The sequence below is a fragment of the Gymnoscopelus microlampas genome, assembly GCF_963454915.1.
Source record: "Gymnoscopelus microlampas genome assembly, chromosome: 24".
Lineage (NCBI taxonomy): Eukaryota > Metazoa > Chordata > Actinopteri > Myctophiformes > Myctophidae > Gymnoscopelus > Gymnoscopelus microlampas.
In genome coordinates, this window is record NC_139961.1 from 10,412,175 (window position 1) to 10,424,272 (window position 12,098).

A 12,098-nucleotide genomic window follows, 5' to 3' on the forward strand; every position below is an offset into this window, starting at 1 on the left:
TGAATCCAGCTATCTATGAAATCTATGTAAAAGTTTAGTCTGCGACACAATTGTATACAATATGTTGTGGGGGGTCCTTGCTTCTTCTCTCTCTCAGCTAAATGGGTCCTTGGGTTGAAAAACGTTGAAGACCCCTGCTTTAAATTAATCAAATGTAAATTCAATTAATGTATGTATGTAAATTCAGACTATTTTGATTTAATATTTTTGAACTATTGTCTGCAGAATGCAAATACACTTTCCTTTTCTCACTTTTCTCCCTGATGATGTCATGTTCCTTGTTTGGGTTTGGAGATTTAGGTCAGTCACTTCCGACGGTTTCTGGGTCAAAATGGCTGTTAACCCATTAAACCTGGGAAAGCGTCATGTATCATTTTAGATTTCAGAGTCCGTTAAAAATAGCAGACATACAAGCTTGCAGCTTGTACATGTGCCACTTTTGAACATTTTGAGAAAAATCTTTAAAGCGTTTGAAAAGTTTTGAATCATTAACTACTCCTTTAAACTTTTACTGTATAGTATACCTCTCCTAGATAAGACCTTTTTCAAGAGGCATTACAAAAAAAATCACTGATTCAAAATGTGATTCATGATTACAAATAAAATGCTCCAGGAAAGCACTGCTGCAAGTCAGTAGGAAATAGGCCATTTCCCAATGTCATAATAGGCTATTTTAGTGTGACTGCCAATACTTCCAATGCTTCCTACAGTACAACCTCTCTCTATCTATATCTCTCTCTCTCTCCCTCCCTACCTACCTACCTTCCTCTCCCCCCTACCTCCCTCTCTCCCCCCTCCGTCCCTCCCCCTCCCTCTCCCTCGCTCTGCATGTACGATATTAAAGTCATGTCATGATGTCATTTAAAAAAGTAAAATATATTAAAGTATGTCATATATTAATAATATATAGATTCAATTCACTTAAAAACACACATCTTATTTCAATACATTCTCATTCTTAAGCTACCTTCTTCCAAACGTCTCTTGGAAACCGAAAGGTGAGAAAATCTCGGTCCACTTGCTTTGTTTCTGCATTTACTGTGACTTCTTAAGATGGACGTTGTTTTGTTTTTGGTGTTGGATCCCTCATCATGTCTGATGTACATACACAACTATGGAAGCTATTTGGATTGGATTTTCGGACGAGGATTTCAAATTCCCCTCTAGCCCCACATCTTAAAAGAGATATCCTCAAAACACTGGAGTAGCCAGCTCAAAAGCTAACCTAAACTAAACAAAACAGAAAACCCTGACCGAAGAAGCATTTGGCACAAAGCATGAATACATTCCTTATTTTCTACCTGGTTTCATTTTTCCTACACTGACCCTGCAAAGCCAAAGAGCATTAACTGCCTGAGCAGGGAGACCGACCGAACCACCAAACTACTCCTGGTATAGGTGGGTGATGCCATTTGATTTATATTCAAACTAAATCCCTACACCTTGAACTTTGAAATGTACCCCCTTCCCCGCCCCAAATGAATGAATAAATAAAACCAAATAACTAGTTACTGCTCTTTGCTTTTGAAGGACAGTATAGCTTAACTACAAACACAGTTGGCTAACCATTTAGCCAACACGTCACATGACTAACAAATATATAATACATCTTGGGCCATATTTTTGCCGGTGCCTTACCCATTATCCCTAAACTTCTTTGCCATTTTTTTATAGTTTTTTCAAATAGTTCAACTGGCCGATCTACATCGACACATTGTGAGCATGTGCATTACTATTTGAACAATTTGAAAATGTTTTTAAAAATAGTAAAAAATGGCAAAGAAGTTTAGGGATAAGGGTTGAGGCACCGGCGAAAATAGGGCCCCTAGAATAGTACCGGTCAGCCTCACTCTTACAGCTACAACATATATCATATGTCTGAGAACATGTAAACGGATATTGTTAATATATAATATCTTTGATAAATGCTCTTTAGTGTGTAGGATACTGCATAATCAAACACGTTTCCCCCTGAATATCCGACAGTCTAGTCAGTACATTCCAAAATCAGTTAGGACATTACATCTAAAAAATTAATAAAGATTCATCTCTGTCGAGACAGAGCTGATATTCACGGCAAGAATGACGGGAAAGCAGACGTGGGCTGAATTACTACTATGAATGGATCCAGTTAGATCTCCTGGGAATGGGTTCCGTCTATGTGGATCCAGCCCAGTGGGACCAATTACATTTGTCCAAAAACAGTGCTAACCTCTCCGAAATCTGCCCACAGGCCAGGACAAAAACTCAAACTGAGTTACATTAAATTGACACTCCAAATGATTCCATCTTTTTTAACCAGATGAACCCTAGCATCAACATTCAGGGCATGTCATAATACAGATAGGTGAACATTTGTGAAAAATACTGTAGGCAAACATTCGCTTAAAATAGCCCATATACAAGATCACAATGCATCACTTGTAGATTGGCTATTTTCAGCAAGAAGATTCTGCAGCTAATTTACTGTAATATAGCTCCCTGGTGTATATAGGGTTTAAGTGGTTTAAATTACGCCTCAACACCATGACTTTCACCAAAACACTGTTGGTCTGAAATGAACCAAAACGTTTCTCTAAAAATAAGGGCATTACTACCGGTAGGTTGCATGTAAACAGTCCATGAGTAATGTCAGTAGCAACTGACCCACGTCTGCTGCAAAGTGCATTAGCTCTAGAAGTAGAAGACAAACACCTCCTCCACTGTCTATAAAAGTACAAATATCCAAGGAAATAAAACTACCAAATATGACCAAAAAAGGCGCATGTATGGATTGAAATAATGTTGGCTTGATTTTGGCCCCAAAGTAAAAAAAACAAACAAAGAAACAAATTCTTGGCCTTATCCTGTAAGGGCATGTGCAACGGCTCATGGAAGACATGAACAAATCAAGCAAAGCTATAACATATTGTAACTAACAATTGAAATGAGCGAATCCTTAGTGCAAAGCTGAAGATATAAATTGCATTAATAATAACTCTGTGCTGAAAACATTATGTAATCTGCATATGTATACATGTACTGTATATTCACACCAATGGTGATATAGTGACTTCCAACAACCTCTTAGGATCTATGCTTGGACAAATATAGAGACTGTCACTGTATTTCACGGTAATAGATAGGCTGTTTGTCGTTGGTATAACGCGAGGGGGTGCCGTACTGTTACAACGAGGAGTAAGGCAGGACATTTGCTGACGGTACAGGTCACAAGACTGCACATTGGAGATCTCAAGGTCACTCTCTTTGTTTCAATTCCATCGAGGGCTGGAGGAATAGTGGAGCATGCAAGAAGAAAATGTAAGGGTTTGTCAGTCTTTAGGACCCGTCAGACACCAGCTGATTTCAGTACTTAACATGGCCAACCAGAGAGTGGCGCTGATGCTCATTTATGGAATCAGCTGGTGGAGCATTTGGTTGGGGTAAACCTCCATACTTGCACAGAAATGTACAGACAATGAGGACAGTTAAGAAACCTGTAGAAAGGAATGAGTGACCGGACGAGCCCCCAATAGCTGACTGTCTCTACGCCCTTCTTGCCTGACTGACAGGCGACCCCACGAAAATAGAGAGTCATACAGGGACATCCAAGATCCAGGACGAAGTTTGGCCATTCATTTGGGAGGCAGAGAGTCCACACAGCCCTTAGTGGAAGGAGCAGTGTGTTCACGCATGTATATTTCCATATCACTCACACTCACACACACACACACAAACACACACACACACACACACACACACACACACACACACACACACACACTTAACCCATTAAAACCGGGAAAGCATCTGTGTAATTTTAGATTTTAGCTATATATAGCAACATACATTTTTCAGAAAACTAAAAGGATTTAGAACAGAGGTTCTCAAAAATAGCAGATCTACAAGCTCGCAGTGCGTCACTTCGTGCCACGCTGCGAGCTTGTACATCTGCTATTTCTGAACATTTTTTTTCAATCGTGAAAGTGTTTGAAAAATCATGTCCCAGGCATGAAACATTTTCAGATGGGGGGTCCGCGGCCAAATATAATCATCAATTTGGGGGTCCTTGGCACGAAAAAAGTTTGAGAACTACTGATTTAGAAGGCCTTTGTAGAATCAGCTTCAGGTCTTAATGGGTTTAAAGACACATTCTTGTTGTACGTGTGCGGGGATGCATTTGACGGGTGCTTCCAGGTTCGTCTCGAACCCCTTCCCACTCTCTCACACACACACACACACACACACACACACAAACACCAAAAGTTCAGAGAAGCGTCCCGGCGGGCCCCAGCGGGCCATCGTGGCGCCGCTTGCGTCTCTGCGTCTCGGCTCAGCTGCAGCGCAGCTTGGCCAGGAAGTAGGCCACGCTGAGGAAGATCCACACCACCAGCAGGTTGGGGCTGAGGGCCAGCAGGGGCAGCGAGTACAGCAGGCTGGGGTCCAGCTGGAAGTCCCGCACCGGCAGCACGCCGCACAGGTTCTTCTGGATCACCCCTTCCCTCGTCCCAATGCTGCCGGGAGGGAGGGAGGGCGGCCAGGGGCGAGTACCAGGAGTCGAGGGGGAAGGGGGGAAGGGTTATGGAGGTCCGAAATGGAGGTGATTAGGGGGGGGCGTTAGGGGAGAGGAGTATAGGCGGGGATGGGGGGGGGGGGTGGGCGGGTGCCGCAAAGGATTTAGGGGGGAGGCGAGGTTTGGAAGAAGGGGAAGAGCGTTTGGTGGGATGGGGGAGGAGGCAAAAAGGGGAACATGAGGTGGAAAGTGTTTGAGTTGGAGTGAAGGAGGGAGGAGAGAAGATATCCAAGGAAAGAGAGAAGGAAGGAAGGAAGGACGGTCAGGAAAGACAGGGAGGACAGGGAGGAGAGGGGGGGATGAGAGCAAAACAGGGCGGAAGACGAGAAAAAAAGTAGGGAGTCGTCCAAGCGAGGCAAAAAGCAACAGATGGAACATGGAACCATGCAATATGGACACACATGGAAAAATGGCGAATTAAAAAAAGGGGTTTTCCAGTTTTCACAGGGAGTATGAAGGAATTGTCCAAAGAACATAATATGTGTGAATAAAAACAAAAAAGGTATTCAGTTCACACAAAAACAAGCGATGATTCAAATAAATGAAATAATCCCGCAAATGTCGAATGAACCGATCATATGAACAGAAGCACACAGGGATTCAAACACGTGAACAACGTGGGAAACAGAGGGAGAGAGAAAGAGAGAGAGAGAGAAAGAAAGAAAAATTAAGATTTTTAAGGTTCTACATCTTGTGAGAGAGGAGAGAAGCTAATGCAGAGACTTCTTTCTATACTTTAAGATGTGGGGATGAAGATGAGGAGTAGATGGTGATATTGAGGAAGGGAAGGGAGAGCTTCTTTGGGCTACATTTGTTAAATCGGGGGTACGGAGCCAAAATTCAATTCACGAACACAGGCACCAATCAAATGAACACTAATTGTGTGGAACGTGTTCTGCGACATTCTCGCAACAACATGGTGGAAAGGTCTGCATTGTTTCCAAGAAACATCTTGCTTAGAAATACTGTATGAATTGAATGAGTCCTAATAACTAATACTAGATATTTCATTTTAAGAGGAAAACCAGTCTTACAATGCAATTCATTTTCTGTAAAATTTTTGGATTGGTCATAATACAAATAGTCCAAATATATTGTCCATCATTTTTATCTGTTCATTTTGTATCTGCGCTCACAATTTTAGCACATAAACGAATGCAAATAAAGTGGATTCAACCAAATACAGTATATGAAAATATTTGTCCTGTCATTTGCCATGACATTTTCATCTTTTGACCAATTAGCCCATTCAATCCGGGAACGCATTCTGTGTCACTTTACATTTCTTTGACTATTCAAAAATAACAGATCTACAAGCTCATAGCGCTATGAGCTTGTAGATCTGTTATTCAAAAAAGAAAATTGTGCAAATCTTTGAATATATATTTAAACATTTTAAACTCAAATCTTTGCTTCTGGGGGGTCCCTGGAACATAACATAAGTATAATAAAAAAACACGTAGGATTTAGAAGACATTTGTAGAATGTAGAAGCAAAGATGTGAGTTAAAAATGTTCGCTTTAAAAAATGTACAGGCCTATATTCAAAGATTTGCAAACATTTTCACGATTAAAAAATAAAGTAAATTGCAGATCTACAGTACAGCTATGAGCTTGTAGATCTGCCATTTTTGAATAGCCCCAAGCTAAAACTACACAGTATGCGTTCCCGGAATGAATGGGTCAAAAAAAGAAGCCTTCTTGTGCCCTCAAGTGAAGCTTGAGGGCACAGTATACTCGGTGAAGCTACTTACCATATCACCGGCTCATCAAAACTCATACTAACATCAGGTTGTAGCTACTGTAACAATGTTGAAAACCTTTCAGTAATCCCAGCAATGACATCATCTCAGAGGGGTTAGATATAGATACACACACTATATTTTCCCCTCTTTACATTGACTACTGTAGCCTTGCTGTGTATATACACCGCATTACAGTTCCATGTATTAGTCTTCATACAACGCTACTACAGTCATTTACGGTATATAGTCATTTAATAGCATACAGTACCTTGACACTTTGCTAAGTCTATATATCCATATCCACCACATCTGCTAAGGAGCAATGTTTCCATGATATTGCATTCACTATGATGATATCTAAGAAGTAGAATATCTAAGTTTCAAAGTACGATGAAGTTTCTCAATCACAGTGCAGAGAATAACTACAGATGATGGACAATATTTAGGCAATTTCTTTAAGTAGTTCATTTCAAAGAACCAACTAAGTGGTACTACTGTAGTAACTAAGAACTGGTGCAACCCAGTCCTGGTGGCTAGAGCCCATGGTTCTACCACAGTTTCACATCATATTCAGTAGAAGTATTCTACTGTCTGCAACTATTAACATTGTGTTGTTGCTTAGTGCTTACTCTTAATTAGGCTGACCAGACACGCCGGTTTGGTCAAGATTTTCCAGATTTCACGCTGCGTGCCCACTGCCCAGAGTCCCGACAAATATCTCTACAACACCAATATGTTTTGCCAGAATTAAAATAACAATAGCTGGTTGCATAGACGTTTATCATGGTGTTGCTGTAAAACATGCTCACCTAAACCAATCAGAAAACATGAACTAAATGCATTGTGTGTCTGAATTCAGCGCTGAGGCTGATGTTTGTCAATCAGTCGTTACCTTGTACGCAACACCTACAGTATGGTGCGTATACATGTGCGCATGCATGAACGTGCATGAATGGCCGAACGCGTGCACAACGAACACTTGAATATAAATATATTTAAGGGAATATTTGTAACTCAAATCTTTGCTTCTGGGGGTCCCTGGAACAAAATATTTTGAGATGGGGGTGCGCGGCTAAATAGATATCATTTTAGGGGTCCCTGACATGAAAAAGTTTGAGAACCACTGATGTACAGAAGTAAGTTTTTTGATTTAGAAGACATTTTGTAGAATCGGAACCTCAGGCCTTAATTTGTTATGGGTCCCGGTTTGAGGGGCTGAATATTTCACCCTACTCTTAGTTCCGTGAATTGAATTCCAGACTCCCATCTCCTCAGTTCTACTGCGGGGTCAAGACCATAATCAGGAGGGGGGGGGGGGGCAAGGTTGTGGGAGGGGGAGGGAGGGGGTCTGCCAGCATAAGACCATACAGCCCGGACACATGCCTCTTCCCACAGCGTGCACTGCAACTTATGACTCATACCAAAGCAAGATGGAACCAAATGCCACGACAGTTGTCAGGGAAAGGGCATTTTGGACTCGGAGCGGATAATGAAGAGAACAGCAGAGGAGGAAAATGTCAGGAGGAGGAGGACAGAAGGGGAGGAGAAAGGGAAGGAGGAGATATATCCACTAACATGCAGACTGGGTGTCACGTCTTTATTGTACACAAACATGTGGTCCAGACATGGTTTTACAAGTAGTTAAGTTCTGTTTTACATAACACAGAGAATACATATACATGAAAAGCCCTTTATGACACATAAAGTCACAAACACTTTGACAAAGACTCGTGTTCATGTTGGCTTCCAACACACAAGGTTAAAACATTGTCCCATGTAGCAAAGAAATGCTTCAAAATATATGTCAAAACAATAGCCAAACAATATTTTAGGCCACTACTATAGAAGAGGCAAAGGAGCCAAAATATGATAGAATATTTGTAATACTTTCCAGTATCCAAAATATATTTGCAATAGTACAGTTTTTGGACTATTGCAAATGTTTTTGTATATTTTGAAACATTGAAATATATACAGTATGATTGTATATACTGTAGAAAGCCTAAATGACACAGTTTGAGACAGCGGTGCTGGGGAACTCTACCTAATCAACCAGATAGTTAATTGTTTTCAGCAGAATGTTTCAAGTCTAAATGAGTCCCTTATCAGCAGTGATGGAAAAAGTACTCACATGTTTTACTTAAGTAAAAGTATCAATACCCTATTGTAGAAATAGTGTGTTACAAGTATAAGTTTGGTATTCAAATTCATTTACTTGGGTAAAAGTACAAAAGTATTGGCATCAAAATATACTTAAAGTATCAAGAGTACTTGGTACTCATTTTGCAGTATGTCCTATTTCACAAGTTCGTCATGTATCAACAATCTTTTGAAAACAGCAGCCCTACAAGCTCAAGCTTGTAAATCTGCTGTTTTCAAATAGCCAAAGTATAATAGGGTAGAAGTGGTTAATGTATGTTTTGTAATAATATTCAAAACCTTCAAAGTAACTAGTAACTTAAGTTTTCAAAGAATTGCAGTGGAGTAAAAAAGTACAATATTTGTCTCTGAGATGTAGCGGAGAAGAAGTAAAACATATTGAATATACAGAAGGAAATACTCCAGTAGTAAGTAAAAACGAATAGTTACTTTACACAACTGCTTATCAGAGCGCTGTTATGACAACCAGCATTAATGAGTCCCCTGGAGGACAGAGGTTGAGAAGCGCGGCGCTGAGACACCAGACAATGTTATCGAGAAATTCCTTCAACTAACCTTTCCTAAAAACTTGCCTCTGCTGACTTTAAAATGGCCACAGCGGAGAAGCAGCCCTATAGACAGTATGTGGTGGTTTGTTTTTATTTTGTGCAAGCTGAGAAAGCCTCAATGTCACAAACACAGATGGGCAAACAATGTGTCGCCGTCAATTGAGTGCATATTATTTACAGTACTTTATGTTTTGTCTTTAATGACAGTGAAAATTGTCACAACAGCTCACATTTGTTTTGGGCTTTAATTTGAGGTACCATTGTTTGTCTGCTTTTTTTGTTTTGTTTATTTTAACAAGCTGAAAGACAGATTTCCTTAAGGAAACCGGGTCAGAGAACAGGGCGTGAAGGAAGGGATGAGGGGAGAATTGGAGTGAAAATGATTTGCAGGAGAGGAGGGGGAGAGGGATGCTGTTCTGACAGGAAAAGTGAGGTGAATAACTCCATGGACATAAAGAAAAGGTGCATTCACTGGCAGTTTCAACTGGCCAACAAGCCGGAATATAAGTAAAATACTGTGGGATAGCAGTACGCATACAGACAGACAGACAGACAGACAAGAGACAATTGAGACAGACAGTTACAAGGCAGCTACAGTAGCTGTACACATCGGACAGACGGACGGACAGCCATTAGACAGACAGACAGACAGACAGACAGACAGACAGACAAGCAAGCGTCTGCTGATGACACACAGCCCAAAAAATAAAAGGGATTTCTTGGCATTTTCAATGCAGTGTTGTTGTTTTTTCTCTTCAACAGACAAATGGAAAACATTTTGCACTTGGGCTTCCTCCAAAAGGCTAGTTAGCACCAATCATTGAGCTAGACTGGTTGGATGAGCAAATGGTATGATTGAAATCATTCCATTTTAAATGTAAAACAAAGGATCAATGATGTGATGTCTGGTGTAAATAAAACAACAACCTCAAAATATCCAAGACGATTCAACTCCAGGTTTCCATGTGCCTCCATATAAGGGGACCATGGGAAGCAAGCAAACTGACCGCATTTCACATGATGGACAAGTTGCTCTTATGTCGTACATGGAGGGCGAGAAACTCCAGAGTACGACAAAATGGCCGCCATGTGAATAAGCGGTCAACTCAATGGTGTGAGTAGTTACCGTCAGCAACACCTGGGCAAAATATAACTGAATTAATTTTGAGCAGTACTGTAAAAGAGTATAATGAAAGAGTGAACAGCAGTGTGCTATCATTTTTCTGGACTGATAAAACGTTCACCCATTGTTGGGGGGATGCATTCATTTCGGACGAGCTGGGATTATTATACGAGAGGGATTATTTGACACTCAAGAATAAGCAGCGGAATATTGCTGTGGCATGCTCCGCAAACTGTGCCAACAGTGAATAAAACCAGTGTTTCGAGATTGAAGCCTGAGTGTGTGGTCTGCTTACACTTTGTAGGAATAATATCGTGTTACAACTTTCCACTCCTATAGTAGGATTTGTAGAAAAACACGTGTAGCTCGGATTTCTAATTATTCAACCGGCGATAGCAGCAAAATGGCCGATCGCGGTAAAAATGTTATTCCTCCGATGGATAGAGGAGACCCTTTTTACTTCCGTGTCTACAACGTGGCGTCTGCGGCTCTCCAAAGATCGTCAATTTAAGGTAATAAACAATGGCATGGGGATAAAAAACTATGTTTTAATCTCAGGCAGTCAATGTGTTAATGGAGTGAGATAGGAAAATCTCAACATCAACGTCAGTAAAAAGAAATGATCCAGAAAACATCCACGAACTCAAATTTGAAACACTTTTGCCCAGATGTGACTTTGACAGTATGTAGTCTGTTTCTTTCTCTGTGAACTCATGCGTGGTGGAGGGGGCGGGCGGGGGTGCACCTACCTGCGCATGCAGTCCAGGGCCTGGGTGAAGACCTGCGGGGCCATGCCGTGTTCATGCTGCATGATGAGGCACTGCTCCAGGGTGACCGACATGGCCGTGCGGTCCTTGGCGCTCTTGCAGCTGGTGAAGCGCACGCCGTTCAGCCGGCGGCAGATCTGAGAGAGGGGAGGGAAGGACGTTTGGTTTAGAACAAGCGGTTCTCAAAGTGGGTTGTTCCAGGGACCCCTATGCAGGTTCCTGGAGGAGGGGGTTCCAAATGGACCCTTTTACGTGTCTGTAACTCTGAGAGTGTACCCTTAGTTACGGGCTTACGGGTCCATTTGGTTCCATTTGTACACTCTCAGGGTTATGGGGTCTTAACTAAAAAAGCTTGGTATGGAAGTTTAGATCATTGGTTCTCAAAGTGGGGTCCGGGGACCCCCAGGGGTCCTTGGGGGGTACCAGGGGGTCCCCAGCAAAATGTGTTAATATAGCGTCACAGTCATTTCAACCACTTTAACCATATTTTATACTCTTCCTATTCAAAATTAGCAGATCTACAAGCTCATAGCGTGTCAATGGTGGACGGGTTAAAGATTCCGACGCAATTATCTCTCCTATTCTGTCTGTCACTCCCTCTCTCCTCCTTCCTCTCCTGTAATCTCCATGTAATGTTGTAGGACACTCACTGTAGGCTATCTATCTATCTATCTATCTATCTATCTATCTATCTATCTATCTATCTATCTATCTATCTATCTTTTAATGTTCTCTCATACACAATTAGGCTACAAAGGAGTAAGGACAGGAAAAAGATGAATTGTCAATAATTCATCCCTAAACCGAACCTGTAGGCCTATTAACTGGTGCTGAATATGGTTACGTCGCTTCCGTTTCCCAAACTCTCTCTCTCTATATTTTATATTGATCTAATTGCCTGGTAGTGGTAGGCTTAGGCCTATATGAAATGTACATTTATGTGGTCATTTGATTGTTTTGAGGTCCCCGCATCTGCTGTCATTGAGTGACACTAGCTGACTGTGCTTAACTCTTTGACTGCCAAAAACGGGAATTCCCGTCCGATGGTACTATGGCTATCATGGCCAATGACGGAAAAACGGGAATTATTTAAAAACAAAAAAAAACAAAAAATGTTTTTTATTTATTTTTTATTTTTTATATATATATATATATATATATTTTTTTTTGGTCTTTTTTTTTTAATCTCAAAGCAACTAGGAGA

General features: G+C 41.1%; 1 protein-coding gene across 8 annotated transcripts in view; it reads right to left on the reverse strand.

Moving 5' to 3' along the window:
• Positions 1 to 12,098, reverse strand: part of LOC311040496 (inositol polyphosphate-4-phosphatase type I A-like) — an 81,675-nt gene that overhangs the window by 5,705 nt on the left and 63,872 nt on the right. For all 8 annotated transcript variants that reach the window (XM_084050819.1, XM_084050818.1, XM_084050820.1 and 5 more), the window contains one exon: positions 10,877 to 11,031. In XM_084050819.1, coding sequence (XP_083906945.1) covers positions 10,877 to 11,031 — 155 coding nt within the window. The remainder of the gene's footprint in view (positions 1 to 10,876; positions 11,032 to 12,098) is intronic.